We start from the raw sequence: 20,364 nt of genomic DNA, 5'->3' as shown, positions 1-20,364 counted from the left end.
CCAATCGCACTAAAAGAGAGATACAACCACAATCAGATTATAACAGCAGGTCATTTGTAACTCTAAGGAGAGCAGTCTCAGTACTATGATATGGTCTACATCCTGACTGGAAATCCTCACAGATACCATTTTTCTCTAAGGAATATAATTGTGAAGATACTACCTTTTCTAGTATCTTGGACAAGAAAAGGGCGATTCAAGATCAGTCTATAATTAACTAGTTCTTTGGGTTCAAGTTGTGTTTATTGAATGAGAGGCTTAATAACAGCCAGTTTGAAGGTTTTGGGGACATATTCTAATGACAATGAGGAATTAATAATAGTCAGAAGAGTATCTATGACTTCTGGAAGCACCTCTTTTAGGAGCTTAGATGGAATAGGATCTAACATGTTGTTGGTTTAGATGATTTAATAAGTTTATACAATTCTTCCTCCATATAGTAGAGAATGAGTGGAACTGTTCCTCAGGGGGTCTATAGTGCACTGTCTGATGTGATACTGTAGCTGACGGCTGCATGGTTACAATTTTATCTGTAATAGTATGGATCTTAGAAGTTAAGCATTTCATAAAGTCATTACTGCTGTAATGTTGGGAAATGTCAACACTTGTTGATGCGTTATTTTTCATTAATTTAGCCACTGTATTGAATAAATACCTGGGTTATGTTTGTTTTCTTCTAAAAGAGACGAAAAGTAATCAGATCTAGCAGTTTTTAATGCTTTTCTGTAGGATAGGTTACTTTCCCGCCAACCAATACGAAATATCTCTAGTTTTGTTTTCCTCCAGCTGCGCTCCATTTTCCAGGCTGCTCTCTTTAGGGTGCGAGTGTGCTCATTATACCATGGTGTCAGACTGTTTTCCTTAACCGTAAAGGAGCAACTGTATTAAAAATGCTAGAAAAGAGAGAGTCCATAGTTTCTGTTACATCATCAAGTTGTTCTGAGGTTTTGGATATGCTAAGGAATTGGGATACATCAGGAACATTACTTACAAAGCAGTATTTTGTGGTAGAAGTGATGGTTCTTCCATACTTGTAACAAGAAGTAGAATTTACAGTTTTAGCTTAAGAAATTAAAATTATTCTTTCTCATGTTTTCTCTCTCTCTCTCTCTCTCTCTCTCTCTCTCTCTCTCTCTCTCTCTCTCTCTCTCTGAACAGCAGGCATCCTTCTTCAAAGAAAAAAAACAGTTAAAGTAAGAAAAAAAAGTAGATTAAAATATAGACATCTTGATTTTTCATCCTTTTTGGCTTATTTAATGCCTGCTAAATAAGGTCCCCCTTGGATCTTGTTGTCCCCTTGGAAATTTGCTGAGGCACCTAGGTGGTCCCCGGCCCCCTGGTTGAGAACCCATGCAGTAGAGGTCATCCAGGTATCGTTCTCATACTAGGCTATGTTATACTCTACTGGCTGATATACTGCTCATTTGAAGTATCTCTATAGATGAGCTTAAGGCTACATTTTATGAATAAATTAATTAGGTTATTAATTGTTATAATTAAAGTTTGTGATAGCCTATAACAAAGCATAATAAAACTGCTCAGCGAAACAGCGTTTGGGTCACCAATATTCAAGTGGTTCTTCACCTTCTACTTGAAATACGATACATTACAGTGGTTTAACTGTATTGTAATCACGCCGTTGAATATGAGGACTGCACGGCAGCTGCTTGATAATAACGTGAGCGTTCTACTTTTGTCGCGTCGCGCGCTCGTAGACACGGTGTTCAGCTCTACATGTCTTTCCACATCAAAGGGAAATCACACAAGTTCCAACAGTTCAGCAGTGGGAGGCAGCCAGCGCTTGAAAGGATCATTCGCCTCCAATACACCAAAGCAAACAAAACACTCTTGCCCTCGGAAATTGCATTTCCATGAACCGCTCTATGGATAAAAAGCGTCCTTGAGTGCAGTCGGTGTTGTTTGCGATTAAGCTCGATATGTCTGAAAATCAGCCTCTTTACGCTCTACTGTTCTTAACTTCACTCTTCAGCTCCGCGTGCTCACAGGGGACACGATTCGTTCATTCAGCTGCTCTAGATGCGGATGGGAGATACAACATTAAGTGGGGGTTTGACGAATCCACGATAACTTTTGAAGTAGAAGTTGAAACGAGGGGATATATAGGATTCGGTTTGTCACCGACCGGTGCGATGTCCTCGTCTGATATCGTGATAGGTGGTGTGCTCAACGGAAGTCCATATCTGCTGGTAAGTGCATTCACCTTTGGGTTTGAATGCATCTCACATTCAGTGCTGATTGTACAATTAGAGAACACTGACTCACAACTTAATATTAGTCTGCGGAATTTGATTTGTGCAAATGATGTGCTGGACTGATTATTATAATAATTTCAGTTTTAAGTAGTAAGGCATTTGTGTCTTATTTACTCTTTGTATAATTGTTCTAACAAAAATAGTTTGGGATGGATCTATGATGAATAATTGTAATAAAAAAATAAAATTAACATGTTTGCATCCATCCAATTAACTTCTACAACAATAATATAATGGGTAAAAATAAATACACTTTTATTCTATCCCATAGTGCACTGTGTTTTCATCAGGAAACAACACAGTTCACATTTCACAGTCATTTGCATAATTACATATTTACATTACAGCCATTCATTGTCATTTGGGCAACACATAGCATTTTAAACTTTACAGTTAGAAACATCCCAAAATATGAAAATTAATTTGCACTCCTTTGGATCACAAAATCTCTTATTATTGCTTATATATTGATAGAATTTGTCATTATTACTTGACTTCCTTCATTTTTTTGTACAGTAAAAATGCTATGATCATAGAGTTTATTCTAAAATTATATATATATATATATATGTGTGTGTGTGTGTGTGTGTGTGTGTGTGTGTGTGTGTGTGTGTGTGTGTGTGTTTTTAAAGAGTGTGAGCAACATTAAAGACCACTGTCGAACATTTAAATCTGCAGTGAGAGCTTTTTGCGTCCTCAAATATATTGCACTGAGATCATCCACTGACCCAATGACCTGCTACAATCAGCTGCCCTGTTGTGACCTGGATTCTATTCAGACAGTACTCACATAAACACTACTATTTCAAATGCAAGCAGGTCAATATTTAAATACATCCACACCTGCTGTCCATATTCACTGCACACTATAATCTCCATCCAGCTGTAAACTGTATGATGAATACAATAGAAGTTTATGATTAGTTTTCAGCACAGCACTATTCATCAGCATTGTGTAATGAAGGCTCATTTATATCGATACATTTCTGTTTTAGTTTCGTAAGCATGAGTCATGACATGTTTTGTTGCAAAACATATTCATACTGCTGTCTGAATGTATTGGAAAAAATGGGACATTTTCCTGTGCAGCTAACCAAACATTTAGGTCAAAGGTTCTCAAATGTGACCACATGCATTTACTCACACAGTCCAATGCTCCATAAAAATACCTTCTTTTCTGATTCAGACTTTTCAAAATGTTCAAACCTGAGATGGACTAACTTCGTTCCTCTTCACTCTGTTCAGGACTGCTATACAGACTCAAATAGAAAGGTCCATAAAGATGCGCTGCAGAGCTATCAGCTGCTGTACGGCAGAGAAAATGACACACATACTGTCCTAGCTTTCAGCAGAAACCTCCAGACCTGTGATGACAATGACAAAGTCATTACGGTAGGTTTGACTGCATGCATCATTACATCTGTTTCCAAAAGTCTGAAAGAAACATCAGCGGCAAGTTTTCTTTATCCAGTTTTTTGGAGCATGTACAAAACCAAAACTTTTTAACTGGACACTCAGTAGTAATTGCCTTCTGTTCGGGGGAAACAATAGTACAGTGTTTTATCCAGGAGTTAAATAAACTCTCTTCCCTAAAATGTTGTCAAATTATTACTTATATAAGAAGTCTCTTGCACTTAAGTCTCTAATTACCCATAATTTGTTACTCCGCAGGGCAGTACAGTGAGGGTGATCTGGGCGTTCCATGAGGAGGACGTGGGAGTGTCAGGACCAGTCTACCATGGGACGAACAGAGGCAGAAAGAGTCTGCGATTACTCAACCCAGGAACCAGCACCAGGATCCCAGCAGGAACAGCTTTCTTTGACCTTCTAAACGAGGAGGTGAGGAAAGTGCTAGGAGTGACAGAGAACTGATTAGCCCTAGGCAGTTTTGTCTATTTTTGCATGCTTAGGAATCAAGGTCCTTGTGGTTACATATGAATCCTTTTTAAATACACTCTTTTGCTTCCTGATTGGGTATTTTTAATGAAAACAAGGCCCCTTTTATGCCTGTGGGATACTGCCAAACACCAGAATTTATGAGAGTGTACATATTTACAACTGCATAACAAATACTCAGCATTGAATAGAAAAAAGAAAAAAAAAACGGAAATTGGATCAATAAAATGCCCACACTCTCCAGTCCACAATGGAATATTTCTGCTTGTTGCTGATTGCTACTTTTAACTGTTTTGTGACTGATGCAAACCTTTTATCCAAAACTTTAACATATTCAAATATTGTAGGTTCCTGTACCTGATAAGGATACAACATACTGGTGTCAGATCTTTAAATTTCCAGAGCTGAAGAAGAAACATCATATAATCAGAGTGAGTGAAAATACTGTTTACATTTTAAAGCATGCCCATCTTAATCAAATCATAAAGTTTAAAAACATTTACATTCATTCAAGACATGAAGTACAGTAATTATTATTCCAGAGATGCATGCTTAAGAAATTGCAGGCTTACATACAGTATTGTCAATTAAACGCTCCCTGTTGTGAAGTACCTTCTACTATCTCAGTTCACTTCTTCCATACTTACATTTATAGGCTTTATTGAAACTTGTGCATTTTCCTCTGTCTACAGTTTTAAACTGATTCCTGTCAGTCGAGATAACCCTAAATTAAAGCAGCTCAACTTCAGTCAAGCTTATATTTTAAACAGTAGCTACATATATAGTATATATTTGCTGATACAATAACAATAATTATGTCAGGATAACTATCGTCAACATGATTGACACTTAGTATATAGTTTGGGTTCAGTGGTATGGTTCTGTTATGGGTAAAAAAAAGTCCCTGCCCATCCATGCAGCCTGTCATGAGTGAGCAGGGAGAGCAGCTATAACCCTGCAGGGTAAACAGAACAGAACAAGCAGATATCATTATATTTCCTTAATTATCTTTTAAGTGTAAAACATTATTCAAGATAAAGTGAAGAAATATCAGAAGCCAAGTCCTGACTGTGGAGAACGGAGGAGTTGGGGATGGAGCAGGGTGATTTGCTCCTGAGCAAGCGATAAAGCTGCTGAATAATTATGAATAGAACTTGATAGAACTTGCCCGTGATGGCGTCATATTCCTATATGCCGATCAGCTGAGAGTCAGTCAATGCAAGCTTGACTCACGTGACCTGTCAGAACTAACACTATACGCTTCATTTTGCATAATCAAGTCAGAAACTTAAATTGGTGAATCATTTTTGTGATTCTGTTCATTTCTGGAGGAACAGGTTCCCTTAAATGTTTTTCCAATCTAATATGGGAAAAAGGAGGATCACTGCGAGCAAACCAATTTACAAGAATCAATCGAACCTTACAATGCATCTATCACATGTATGTTTTGTTTTGTTTTTGTTGTAGTTTTCCTTGTTTGACCTAGTTTCTTATTTTCCTGCCACTAGTTTGTTATCTTAGTTACTCATTGATTTGATTAGTGTCTGCGCCTGTTTGTTTGATTGGTTTGTTTCAGTGTATTTAAGTCCTGTGTTTTCTTCTGTTCCTTGTCAGTTCTCATTACGTTACCTGGTTGTTCAGTTCCTGTTTCCAAGAGTTTGCATATATTAAACTAAATTGCTGCACTTAGATACAATCTCTCAACTTTATTTGAGAATGAATCAGATCCAGCTCTGTGATCTTTACAGATTTAATCACTGTCAGTGTGAATACTGAACGCAGTTTTGGTAAGCTTGTTTGATTATTCTTTCACCATTTAATAGCAACATAAGCTATTATGAGAAATGCTGAATGACTTTCATGCTACTGAATAAGTAACGTCACCATTTTTTGTTACTCCGTGGGATGCTAAGTTTGCTAAATATGTTGCTAAATTATATTCCTTGTATGTGATTTCATTTTTAAAAAATATATGTTTTACCTCATATTGGTTGTTTTTACATGGTTTATTTTGCTACAGAACCTTGTCACCTGCCTCTGTTTAGATCTCTTTCTGTCTCTCTCCCTCTTTCCCTCAGCTTCTTTTTTTGTTTCACCTGCTTATTATTGTCTTTTGCATCTGCTATTTGTAGATCAGACGTGTTACTGAAATTATACTCTCTTTCCCAAGATGAAAGAATCTTCCCATAAATAAGCTTTTCAAGTTTTCTAAATTAGAGGCAGAATAGGTACTTTTATCGTATGATAAAATACTTGCATTAAGCATCATTCTTTCAGGCAAATTTTTCAAATGCACTAACCTTTAATTTAAATTAATTGTTGTAGTCACCATTTTATGCTCATGTAAAATTCAGCTCCACTTATTTTAGTGAGAAGATAAGTGCTGCACATGCAGAAGTGAGCAGTTCACATTATAAATGGAACCCATTTACTGTGCTGCAGTGTTCAGTATGTAATGTGACGGATACAAAGACTCTACAGTGAATAGTGTATACAGTAGTGTATATATATATATATATATATATATATATATATATATATATATATATATATATATATATATATATAGTTGCTTTGCTTTATATTTTAATATTTACTTTGACATATTATAAATGATAGAATAAATGCATAAATAGCCTGTCACAGTGTCTGGGTTGTGTTCCCTGGGTTTCCACTAGGTGTCCTCAGTTCCCACAGTGTTTATCATTTATCACTTCCTGTCTCCTTATTTGGTCACCTTCCTCCTTGTTTAGTTAATTGATTGTTCCCCACCTGTCTCCTGTTTCCCCATCATCCTTTTGTGTATTACCTGGTCTGTCTGAGTCTTAGTCACGGAGTCCTTGTTTAATGTTAAATGTTAATTCATGTCCGTCAATGCCTTGCCTTGCCTTGCCTTGCCTTGTTTATGTTATGTTTGGATTTACCGGTTTTGACCCTGCCTGGACTGTGTATTCTCTTTGGATTTCCCTTTATTAAAGACGTACTCGCAATTGGTTCTCTCTCCTGTGTTTTCCATAACACCGAACGTGACAGAAGGACTCCGTCACTACAAGAGCCAGCGGTATGTCGGCTTATGTCTCCTCCCCAGCCACAGTGCGGGAGAGGAGTGGATTTGAAGGAACTCGCCTGGTGGTTTTCCGGGGAACCAGAGGAGGTCGCCGAGGAGGGAGTGGTCGAGAGGATACTCAGCACCGCTCTCAACCAGGGCCGCCCTTCGACCCGGGGCTCGTGTGGGATGGATTAGAGCCACCGTCTCACCATGGCGGACGGAGAGGAGAGAGGAAGCGCACGTCCGCCACAGTGGCGTCACTGCCCATGATGGCCGCTAGTCCAGCGCCACGGGGCAGGATGGACGCCAACACAGCACCACAACCCAAGGCGATCACGAGTCCAGCGCCACGGTGCAAGATGGCCGCCAGCTCAGCGCCAACGCCCAAGAGGGCCGCTGACTCATTCTTGGACTATTTCGCTACGCTGTCCAAGATCCTAGAGATTCCCAAGACGGTTGACGTCATGGCTGCTGAGCCAGCGCCACAGCACAAGATGGCCGCCAGCCCAGAGCCACAGCACAAGATGGCCGCCAGCCCAGAGCCACAGCACAAGATGGCCGCCAGCCCAGAGCCACAGCACAAGATGGCCGCCAGCCCAGCGCCACAGCACAAGATGGCCGCCAGCCCAGCGCCACAGCACAAGATGGCCGACTCAACGCCTGAGTCTCCAGACAAGGTGTCACCGACTCGCCAAGAGAGAGGGCGGAGGAGGAGGAGACAGGCATCTACCGTTCCTCAAAGCCCAGAGGACGTTCCCGAGGCGGTGCCCGATGCTGTTCCGGAGACCGAGGCGGTGCCCGATGCTGTTCCGGAGGCCGAGGCGGTGCCCGATGCTGTTCCGGAGGCCGAGGCGGTGCCCGATGCTGTTCCGGAGGCCGAGGCGGTGCCCGATGCTGTTCCGGAGGCCGAGGCGGTGCCCGATGCGGTTCCGTAGGCCGAGGCGGTGCCCGATGCCGAGGCGGTGCCCGATGCTGTTCCGGAGGCCGAGGCGGTGCCCGATGCTGTTCCGGAGGCCGAGGCGGTGCCCGATGCTGTTCCGGAGGCCGTGGCGGTGCCCGATGCCGAGGCGGTGCCCGATGCTGTTCCGGAGGCCGAGGCGGTGCCCGATGCCGAGGCGGTGCCCGATGCTGTTCCGGAGGCCGAGGCGGTGCCCGATGCTGTTCCGGAGGCCGAGGCGGTGCCCGATGCTGTTCCGGAGGCCGAGGCGGGGCCCGATGCTGTTCCGGAGGCCGAGGCGGTGCCCGATGCTGTTCCGGAGGCCGAGGCGGGGCCCGATGCTGTTCCGGAGGCCGAGGCGGGGCCCGATGCTGTTCCGGAGGCCGAGGCGGTGCCCGATGCGGTTCCGGAGGCCGAGGCGGTGCCCGATGCCGAGGCGGTGCCCGATGCTGTTCCGGAGGCCGAGGCGGTGCCCGATGCCGAGGCGGTGCCCGATGCTGTTCCGGAGGCCGAGGCGGTGCCCGATGCCGAGGTGGAGGCCATTCCCGATGCGGTGTCCGAGGCCGCTCCCGATGCGGTGCCCGAGGCCGCTCCCGAGGCCGTGACCGAGGCAGTGCCCGAGTCCGTTCCAGAGGCGGTGCCCGAAGCCGAGGCGTCTCAAGTCTCCACAGGCAGTCCAGAGTCGAGTCAGGTTCCAGTTGACCCTCCAGAGGCGAGTCAGGGGCCAGTGAACTCTCCAGAGTCGAGTCAGGTGCCAGTGACCTCTCCAGAGTCAGGGCCAGTCACCGTTGAACTTTCAGAGTTAAGTCAAGTCACTGGGTGGTCTGCTGCTCCGCCCTGTTGGACTCCGGCATCGACCACAGGGGCGTGGTGGTCATCTGCTCCACCCTGGAGGACTCTGGCCTTGACCACAAGGGTGTGGTGGTCTTCCGCTCCGCCCTGGGGGGCTTCCGCTCTGACCACACGGACGTGGTGGTCTTCCGTTCCGCCCTGGGGGGCGTTTGCCCTGACTACACGGTTGTGGTGGTCTTCCGCTCCGCCCTGGAGGACTCTGGCCTTGACCACAAGGGTGTGGTGGTCTTCTGCTCCGCCCTGGGGGGCTTCATGTTGTTTTTTTTTTTTTTTTCTCCTTTTGTTTTTGTGTTAATGTCGGTCCCTGTTCCTTTCTGTTAGTCTGGCCCTCCGTCCCTCCCCCTGAGCCTCCACCTGTCCGCCTCCCTCCTGGTCTCTGTTTTGTGTCTGTCTTGGAGCGTCTGGGAGCCGCTCCTTAGTAAGGGGGTACTGTCACAGTGTCTGGGTTGTGTTCCCTGGGTTTCCACTAGGTGTCCTCAGTTCCCACAGTGTTTATCATTTATCACTTCCTGTCTCCTTATTTGGTCACCTTCCTCCTTGTTTAGTTAATTGATTGTTCCCCACCTGTCTCCTGTTTCCCCATCATCCTTTTGTGTATTACCTGGTCTGTCTGAGTCTTAGTCACGGAGTCCTTGTTTAATGTTAAATGTTAATTCATGTCCGTCAATGCCTTGCCTTGCCTTGCCTTGTTTATGTTATGTTTGGATTTACCGGTTTTGACCCTGCCTGGACTGTGTATTCTCTTTGGATTTCCCTTTATTAAAGACGTACTCGCAATTGGTTCTCTCTCCTGTGTTTTCCATAACACCGAACGTGACATAGCCTCGTGCAAATATGCACACCCGTAATAGGATTGTGCTTGTAGTAATTGTCACAAATGTTGGTCAACCAGCTCAATTTCTGGGCTGTGATGAACAAAAATACCCCAGTGTGACATTTCTAAATAATTTAGAATGACATGACTTCAATGACAAAACACACAAAATGTTGTTACTTTTATAGCATTAAAATACAATACAGCCATGTGCATGAAATCATACTGTTTGATGTTTTACAGTATAATGATAACATTAGCATTATATAAATGGAAAGATCTGAATCTGTGATAGTTTTAGAAGATGGATGGATCAGACATACTGTTATTGGTTACAAACAACAGAATGCTATTACTCAATAAGCTAAATGTTCATTAGATTTTAGGGCTTCAAAATAAAATGGCTCCCAATGAGTAAAAAAAAAAAGAAGGTCGAAGGGAAATAAAGGAACGTATGAATATTTACTCAGCCACTGCTTAGCCCAGGGTCCCACTCCTTCAGGCAGAGACCCCTGGAAGATCAGGACACAGTTCATTCTGTTGGAAATGCTTTTACTTAGAATTCCAGTTCCGACAGAAGAAGCCCACTGTGAGCAGAAAAATAATTCTAAAATCCCCCACATCCTAATCCAGAGCTAGTTCTATATCCAAGCTAGTTTTAGCTCAACAATCCATGCACACATAGTTTCCTTGTAGAAGATCAAAATAGAGTGGTTTAAAATCAAACTTTTATCAAATCTTTATGGCTGATCCCTTTAACAAAGCTTGGAACAGTGTAGTGGAAAGTGTTCCTGTTTTGAATTAAATAACTTGGATTCATTTAATTGTAACTACATTAAAGCAATACTTTCACTATATTATATGCACTGCTGTACAAAAGTTTCTAATTAGGTATTTTAAGAAATTACTACTTTTATTTATAAGCAGGAAAACATTCAAACAAAAGTGATAGTAATAAATAAATTCAGTTTTTTCACAGGAATTAAAACGGATTACAAGGATTAAATGTAATCATTCACAATAATAGTTTTTAGATCAAATAAATTCATCATGGGTGAGTATGAGAGACTTTTTCCAAAAATATAAACAAATCTTACAAACTCCAAGCGTTTGAATGGTAGGGTACACCGATTAAATATTAATCAGGGTTGGGTTAATTTCAGAATTTATGTAAGAATTTGTTGTTGAACTGGAATGATAATTGGTGTAACCAAAAGACCATTTAATTTAGTGAAATTTGTGACAAAATATAAACAATGGTAAGAAATGAACAATTTTGACTAATTAATTATGTTCATTCTCTGATATGTAGATTATAAATTCAACACTGTCTAAATGAGGCCATATATTAATATAGATATATATCTAGACATATACCATAAAAAGAGATAATTTTACCAAACAGCAGCACACAATGTTCAATACATAGTTTGACATATTTATTGACATTTATTATTTAATTTTCAGATTTAATATATAACTATATACATGCATTATAATAAATAAATACATTTCATAATCAATTAGTCCTTCATAATAAGGTTTTCTTTACTGCTAAGTGAAATTTAAGCACTTTTACTACCTACAGTATTTGAATTTAATACCCCTTTTAATTCCTTAAATTCAAATTCAAACAATTCTGCATCTTATCTCAGTTCAAATTCAGAAATATAATTGAAATACAAAAGGCATTCTCAATTCAATTATGAGAGCGCACAGCCCTGCTGTTCATATTTATCTCTGTTTGTTGTTGTTTTCAGATAGAGCCAATGATTCAGAAGGGTCATGAGAATCTGGTTCATCACATTCTGCTCTACCAGTGTGACAGCAATCTGAACAAGAGTGAGATCAACAGAGGACATGAATGCTACCATCCAAATATGCCAGACTCCTTCTTCACCTGTGAAACTGTCCTGTTCGCTTGGGCTATTGGGGGAGAGGTGGTCACTTCATATTCATTTCAAGTTCATATTCAATCTTATAATAAAAAGAGTTTTAGATATTGAATAGAAACTATTTTTATCCATTGTAGGGCTTCACCTACCCTCCACATGCTGGAATGTCTATAGGAACCTCAATAGACCCAGTCTATGTACAGATGGAGATTCACTTCGATAACCCATCTTCAAAAAGAGGTATGTTATGATACACTTCAACAGTTTAAAACCTGCCTCACTTTCTGCCCTAAGTGACTTAAGACATGGTTAAGTCATGTGACTTTTTGTGTTGTTTAATGTATTTTATGTGTCTGTGCATGAAGTGATCTGTAGTCTTCATAGTATGTTACGGTGATACTCAGCTACTAAATAATGAGCTTTTCTGTAAGGGTTGAGTCATGAACCTCAGAGCTGCTTCAGAGTTGAGTTTTGGTCTCGCCACAGGTATAGTGGACAGTTCAGGCCTGCGTTTGTACTACAGCCCCAGCCTGAGGCGCTATGATGCTGGGGTCATCGAGACAGGAGTGTGGGTCAGTCTTTACCACATGCTGCCCCCAGGCATGCAGGATTATATTACAGAAGGGCACTGCACACAGGAGTGTCTCCAAGAGGTGGGACCGCAAAAAAACAAATAAATAAAAACACAGCCATTTTCTCAATTTACACTTTATAAGATCATATTTGAGACCTACATTAATGCTGAAACATTTGAAAAATGAAATAAATCAAATTAAAACTATTATGTTTCTTCAAAAACATAAAAATGCCTTATTAATTCCTAACCTCTGAATGCTAGAGCAAGTTTCTCAAAACCAAGAACAAAAAGACATGAGTATAACATTTGTCTCTTTTCCTGTAAGTCATTAGACGGTGAGATGCCCAGTGGAATTCATGTGTTTGCAGTTCTGCTCCATGCTCACCTGGCAGGACGGGCAATCAAAGCCAGACATTTCCGCCAGCAGGTCGAGCTCCAGCCACTAGCCTCGGATGATCAGTTTGATTTCAACTTCCAGGAGTTCCAGCCACTTAGCCAGGAGAGGATCATCCTGCCTGTTAGTCAAAGTCCATTTCAGTTTCATAACCTTCATTGCTCCCTCTGAGGGTGAAATTGCTGTTGCATTAATCATCATCAGATACTGTACAGTGAACCTCACAGTTTACGGTAATGATTTATGGAAAACCTAGAAATAGCAGGGAATTTCTAAATAGTGAATTCTAGGCCTGGAAAATTCATGAAAAATCAAATGGTCAAAAGGTGTGGCTGTCTGAGGTAGGTTACATAAGTACACTCTTTTCACTATGTTGTAGTGGTGTGTACCTGGGTGTCAATAGTGGTTAAGCAATAAAATCTGTTCCAACAAATTTCCAGAAAATATAAGAACTCCAGAAATCATGGGTTTTTAAATGTAGACATTTAAGCATAAAAGCACAATATAGTGAACAGACTGTGCTTTTATACCTTGTAGTCTCACTCTCATTTGGACTCTGACTAAAGTCATAAGATTGTTTTCAGGGCTCCGAGTTTATAGCTGAGGGATTGGTAGTGTTTTACCAGTAAAGAATTGAGCAATTATCATTATCTGCTCCAGTGTCTCAGCCATATACAAGCACATTGTATTACCTAAGAGTGGTGTAATAAATTCAACATTTAAAGAGCACACACTGTGCATCTGCAGGACTGGTGTCTGATTAAAAGGGCCCACAGGCGAGAGGTGACTCATGTGTGAGTTTTGACTTGTTATCCTGTTCTGTTCTGACAACAATCAGTGAGTTTATACTCAAATGAGTTTCAGTGGCCTGTTCTGTTTTGACAAGCACCCAACAGTGAGCATAATAGATGAGCAAATGGTTTTTGTAATTCACTTTTAATGTCTGTGTGTTAACCGACATGTTCTTTTGTCACCAGGGAGATTCTCTAATCACTGAATGTCGATACAACACTAAAGGCAGAATGAACATGACCTGGGTAAGATTAAGGCTTATAAAGCCTTGTTTCCTTTTACTGACAACAATTATACAGATTCGTGTCATATTGTTTGGCTAGGTTTTCTTGTGGATTATACCAATTGTAGAGTTTTTCATGATAGAAATCCTGGTTAACAGCAAGCTTATTCAAACATAATAGAGCTGTTCAGTCATTATGTCCAATTTGTAAGCCATTTTAGGGGCTAATTTTACAATTTCCTTTGGGAATTTATAAAGAGATTTTAATATAGCATTTTTTTTAACTTTCTCATTTTATCAACTTAGTTTGCCCAAAAATGAAAATTCTGTCTTTATATGCTCACACTTAAATGTTGTTCCAAACCTGAATGACTGACTGACATACAGCTTTAGAACAATAATTCAAGACAACATTTGCATTTTTGGTTGGGTGGGCTATCTCTTTCAATTACAAATTAGCTCAAATATGAATTGTTAAACTGTTATGCTATTTTAAAAATTAAGAAACCCACTACACAAGAATGCAAATTCTGAACAGAAACATGCCTTTAAATCGGGCCTGTGCATGCTCTTGGCTAAACAATGTGTCTGCAAACAGCTGCAGGTCTGTGGAGATGGATCCAGCTGCTGACGTTTTCCCATACACATTCAGCCCAACTCCTGAGCTGAGCTGCTTTTTCTCTGTAGACAGTCCACAGTCTATAAACATCATGGCCAGATCACTGGTGTTTTGGATTCGTATTAGAGAGATCAAGATATATTTGCTGCTTTGTGCATGTCAGTTCAGTTTGCTCAGTACTGGGCATAATTTGTCACAGGCCTCTGGCTGCAACAGTGCTACAGATGCATTATGTCGGTGTAGTATTTCAAGGTTCTAGTAATGTGGAATTTATTTCTTTTTTTTCTACAGGGAGGTCTTAGTACTCGGGATGAGATGTGTTTGTCCTATCTGCTGTACTACCCCAGGGTTAACCTAGCCAGGTGTGAAAGTTTACCAGAAATCAACGGGCAGCTCAAATTCATTGGGGTCAAAGAGATCCAGGAGCCTGTTACGTAAGTCTGAGAAACCACTTCAGTGAAGAGGGTCTTTGTTAGTGGCAAATACACGTATTAAACTCATAATGATGAATAAGTGCATGTAGCTGTATTATGACCTCATTGTTTTATCTCAGTATTAATTATTATAATAATCCCTTGTATACCCAATTTTATATTCTGTACGTGTTAAAAGTACTGTAAGTGATTTGATGCAACGTCAGTCCAAAAATATACCAATTACCTGACAGACACAGTATGGTTGTTTTAAAGGGATAGTTCACCCAAAAATTCTAATCCTTTATTAATTGCTAATAGACTAATGTTGTTCCAATACCCTATGACTTTTGTTCATTTTCAGAACACAACTAAATATATTTTAAATGAAATTTGAGAGGTTTCTGTCCCTTACTTGACAGCCTAATCAACTTTCAATTCGAAGGCCCAAATATATAGTAAAAACATTATGGAAGTAGTCGATGTTACTCTAGTGGTTCAACTGTAATTTTCTGTAGCGACGGGATGCTTTTGTGCGTTGGAGAGTAAAGAAAATAATGTTGAATATAGTCTCTTCCCGATATTTCCTAAATTACCTAAATGTCAAAATTATTACAATAACAATTTCATAATTACAATATCTTTATAGTAAAATTATAAAACTGAGCATTTCATTGCATTATAATGGGTCATATTTTTCACCTATGAAAATTAACCATTGTTAATTTTTGTAATGGTTGTGTATGTTATTGTCTACCATAGCTCCCTCTAAACCTATTATAAAAAGATGTGTTTATTTGTCTGCTAAATTAAGAACTAAATTGTTTACGAGTGCTTGTGTGAGAGGGTTACGAGATCTCCATTTAAATGAGTAGAAAGACATTTTTATCAGTCATAGCTTCTGAAGAGAAATAACGCAGACACAATAAAAGATGATACTTTCTAGTGCGATCATATCAAGCGCCTGTGTTCGCGCACACTTTCAAATTGACTTATTTGAAACTTTTTAAGTACTTTGAAAGCCTCTGTGTTCCACTGTAAAGCTCAAAGTATACTTTGGTTTTTACACTTACACTGACTAGGGTATGCTTACAGTGCGTGATGTGAATTTTGTCATTAGCACAGTTACACACACACACACTGTCAATTTTTTAGACCACATGTATAATATACACAGACCTCGCACATATGTACACTTTGAATTTTTTTTCCCAAAAGGTGGCAACACTGGCCCAAACCATTATTTCACAGAAACAGTGGTGACAGAACAAGAACAGTAAACACAATAGACACACAAGTTGACGAGTGCTTGTTTGAGGGAGTTAGATCTCCACAATCTTTCTAGTGTGCATTTGTTAAGCTATTTCCTGTAAATGTTAGAGACTCCAGAATCATTAATCGCTGTAGGTTTAAAAACATTAGAAGAATAACAAAGTCTAGTAAACAGTTTGTTTGATTATGGTAATAAATTAAAATAATATAGCAAATACAGTTTGCAGTATCAAGCAGCATAATGGTCTGTTTTTGTGCTTTTTTTCTTTCACTGTAAGGTGGATACTCCAGGCTTTAATCTGGTGTAAGTTCCATAACAGATCATATTACTTACAGCTCCTTTAAAATGAAATTTGAAATGATAAAAGGAGGTACAATAATAATCAGAAAGCTATATATATATATATATATATATATATATATATAAATTGTGGAACATACAGTAGGTTATGAAACAAAGAGAATAGAAACAATGGGAGAAGTAAAACAATGGAAAGAAAGTTAAAAGCACGAAAAAGAAACCAACTTGAGACGAGACAATACTGTGACCTGTGAGAGACCTTCCAATTGCAGTTTAGTTCACATATAACTGGCGTCACTATTATAGACCCTTGATAGCTAAACAGCGATTGATTGATCATGATGGCTCACCGGATGATTATATGATCAAATGAGTGTAATTGTTTTCACCTATCCAAATCTTCTGGTTGTCATGTCAACAAGAGAGCTTTACAAGATGTGCCATCTTTCTCCCATCAGAAAGTACAAATTGTTTGTTGGACCCAATGCAACATCTGGAAGTGGTCATTGTAAAATGTGTTTGTCAAAAAGAAAGACACTCTGAAGCCACAAGGCCGTCACACAGATGGTATCAAATCTTGTTCATCCCTCTTGCGATTTCATTGCTGAGATAAAAATAAATAAATCTTAACGACTTCTCTCCTTTCACATGTTTCTGGATTTTTAGTTGTGCTAAACTCCATCCTTGATCGGAACATGACATCTGTGGGCATTATAACACCACTGTTGTATAACCCATTATGTTAGCAACACATTCAAACATGGTGGTTCTCCAACAGTTATCCATAATGATAAGTACGTCTTGGCTAGTTTTAGGCAGAACTAGCTTTCTGAGATGTTATCGCAGCCACAGTATAGATATAAAGACTTACTTTATGAATTTTAAGGTATGTCTCAAAGCAGCTGCGGCTCCCAGGTTCTGTGGGCGTCTGGTGAGCCACTGATGTTTTGTATAGATTCCATTTACTATAGAGAAAGAGACATGTGGTTTGTTATGTCCGCACATGTTTGTATGTGATTTCACATGTGAGTGGGTGAATGTATGTTTTGGATTGACGTGTGTGTGTGTGTACGTCTATAAATGAAAAACATCTGAAGGGCCCTGCTGGTGGAGTGTGTTTATTCGACCCCCTGAGGCTCACAGCAGTATTGTGCTCAGATGCTGGAATAAGGGGGATTATAAGGGGATAGACCTGGCAACTCTAAACAGATTTAGTTTCAAAGCTCTGCCCCAAGCACCTTCTGTCTTTCGATCACCACACACACATATAAAGCTCACTGAGCAGATATGGTTCCCCCAGGAGTATCTTTGATCAGTGAGTAAATTAATGACACTCAAAACATCATATATGTTATGGGGAATACAGTTAGTGGTACCAAATAAATGTATGAAAAATCATATCTATATATTTTCAATTTCATCATTTCACACAAGAAGTCAAAATTATTTCAGTTTCAGAGAAGCTAGAAAGATGATTTATTACCTTTATTTACAATTGCAATTAATTTACACTTAAAATCTAAACTGATGAAAGAAGTTTAAATGTACAGTACTTACCTGGATCAATGTGAACTATGATATTTGTTTTAATATGTGTAGACTTTTTTTACATGCAATTACTGCCGTACCTCTGTTGGAAATTATTGGAAAGACTTCAGTACTAGATTAGAACTGACTGCAGAATTAATATCACTTTGGAAGTAAGGTCTTGATATTAAATAAATGTACTAAACTATCTCTTTTGCTCTTTGAAGAACCTGGCCTTTTGTGATTAAGAGTCCTAAGAAATACAGTAACCTCTCCTTCACGGAAGCCATGGACAAATACAAGTGGACAAGGAAGAAAGGGAAAGGATTCAATGACATTGTACGCAAACTCCCCATGAACGTTCGCTGCTCCAAGATTGGCCAGGATGAGTGGTCGGTGAGTGATTCTGATTACACAGGGGTCTGTGCATTATCCTTTTATTTTCATTCATTTTAAAGATGCTCTTAGTAGTTTTATATATATATATATTTGGCCAATAAGGCATCTAGCACATATAGTGATGTGGATGCAGAATAATACAAATGTTATTTTAACGGCACGTTAAGCATGCTGTTCACTGTCAGTCAGCTTTTGTTCCGTGAACAAAACTGAAAAAATAAATAAATACTGAGTGCACAAATGAATTATAAAATTTGGAGTCAGTAAGATTATTATTATTATTATTATTAAATTATTACTTTTATACTTAATTTAAATTGCAATAATATTTTGAAATATTGCTGTTTTAACTGTATTTTTGATTGATTGAATGCATCCTTGGTGAGTATGAGAGACTTCTTTCTGACCCCAAATTTTAAACTGTAATGTAGCTCATCCATGTCAGAAAGTTGATTCAGGTTATTTCTTTCGCTATTAGATTCAAGGGATGATCATCTCTCCTCCAGAGCTGAAATCAGAGCAGACGTCCGCTGATGTCGTGGCCTGCAGGAATGTCTCAGAGATACAGTGTGGACACTCCATTCTTCTGCTCCTCACTGCATGTCTCTTGCTCATACTACAGACCTGCCTACACCTCTAATGTCTGCTGTCATCTCAGCCCCCTACTCATAAACATAGCCTAAATGAAGTTTATCACTAACACTGATCACAACTGTGCTGTATTCATGAAGGATGTTGGCATCATACATGCTTCACATGGAATATCCTTGGTTAGTGGATACTGCGGTCTTGAACGTCTTACCATAGTTGTAAATTTTAATAATCATACCACATGTCTGAAATAGGCTGTCACACTCCAGCATACCACAACTTATGTCTTCTGGGTTGTAGGGATAGTCTTAGATAACTTTAGTCATCATTTACTCAACCTTGTGTCATGCCAGTTCTGTATGACTTTCTTCTGTGGAACACGAAAGAAGATATTTTGAAAAATTGTATTGGTGTTTTTTTTTTTTTTTTTTTTTGTACAATCAGTTAAAGTCAATGGGGTCCACTGTTGTGTTGTGCCAAAGTCCCTTTAAGACAATGTCACTCTGTGGCAATCTTTGATGAATGGGAAACATCAAATTCTCCAAAACTGTTCGCCAAGAGCTGTCTCTAAAATGTTGTTTCTTTTGCTCAAATAGCGTTAAAAAAGACTATATTTCAGGCTAGACCAGCAACACTGTTTCTATAACAACCGGGACTTCTAACGATAGCTGCAGTGATGCTCTGACTTTACAGATTAGCAATTGGCTCTTTTACTTAGAAGGCGGGGCTTTGTTCTATAGAGCGGCCATATTGACTTTCATTGTAAGGACAAAATCATGCTATCATGCAGTCTTTCTCAAAAGTTGTGTACATTTTTCAATACCTTCCTCTCAGTCACATTGGTAGATTTGTTAAAAGTTAAAAAGTGAAAATTGCCTTTAAAAATGTACTTACAAGTGAAAATGTGTTTAGTCCAGAGCTCTACGAACTGTGTTCCTCTCATTATAAGCTAAATATTTGTTTCACAATGGAATACTGGCATTATATTCAAAACCATTACATTTTATAATTTGTCTATGTCTTTTTAAGCAATAAATGTTTATTTCTTGTAAATATTTACAGACTTATTATTGTATTTGAGTTTTTAATGAAAAGACACAGACTCATGGCAATTTAAATGACACATGTATCTTAGTAGGTAAAGATGTTAATTGTGTCTTTGCATTGTTTAATTTAGTTTGATTGCTTGTTTGCTTTTAAGGTTAAGGTTACCTTGTTCATTCGCAAATGAGAATTATTCTTTCATATACATAAAAGGAGAATATTTTACAAATGTCTTAAACAACCTCTTCTTCAAGACCAGAACTAGCGAGGATGTATTCTACAGTTATTTGCAATGGTAAAGTTGAAGCTGAAGGGATGTGATTGTTCTGAAGGCTCACAGTAGATTTACCCAGTGTTACAGCGGGGTACTGTAAGCCCACTGTTAGCGCCGGGGAGTCCCTGGTACAGCAGGGAACATCTCTTACTAAGGCCTCCAGGCTCTCTCACTCTCACACACCCCAACACAGAAAAAATGTGCCAATGTGTGCTTGAGAAT

At 39.5% G+C, this 20,364-nt stretch overlaps 1 protein-coding gene across 1 annotated transcript; it reads left to right on the top strand.

The window, feature by feature from the left end:
- The first annotated feature begins 1,709 nt into the window (after positions 1 to 1,709).
- Positions 1,710 to 19,338, top strand: LOC132092505 (DBH-like monooxygenase protein 1 homolog). The gene is made up of 12 exons (XM_059498758.1): positions 1,710 to 2,207; positions 3,519 to 3,665; positions 3,945 to 4,112; positions 4,517 to 4,600; positions 11,582 to 11,761; positions 11,854 to 11,956; positions 12,203 to 12,369; positions 12,619 to 12,810; positions 13,665 to 13,724; positions 14,613 to 14,755; positions 18,062 to 18,230; positions 18,712 to 19,338. Exons 1-12 carry the CDS (start codon positions 1,938 to 1,940, stop codon positions 18,871 to 18,873), a joined length of 1,845 nt encoding a protein of 614 aa, XP_059354741.1. The 5' UTR covers positions 1,710 to 1,937; the 3' UTR covers positions 18,874 to 19,338.
- Positions 19,339 to 20,364: the final 1,026 nt, after the last annotated feature.

This window comes from Carassius carassius, chromosome 18 (assembly GCF_963082965.1).
Source record: "Carassius carassius chromosome 18, fCarCar2.1, whole genome shotgun sequence".
Lineage (NCBI taxonomy): Eukaryota > Metazoa > Chordata > Actinopteri > Cypriniformes > Cyprinidae > Carassius > Carassius carassius.
This window is presented reverse-complemented; position numbering and strand designations above follow the sequence as displayed.

Bases quoted from the DNA above. Each gene is read 5' to 3' on its own strand.
- LOC132092505 (XM_059498758.1), top strand. From the start codon at position 1,938: ATGTCTGAAAATCAGCCTCTTTACGCTCTACTGTTCTTAACTTCACTC. The intron at 11,762-11,853 runs GTGGTCACTTCA...TATCCATTGTAG, and splicing joins CTTGGGCTATTGGGGGAGAG to GGCTTCACCTACCCTCCACA. The intron at 14,756-18,061 runs GTAAGTCTGAGA...TGCTCTTTGAAG, and splicing joins GAGATCCAGGAGCCTGTTAC to AACCTGGCCTTTTGTGATTA.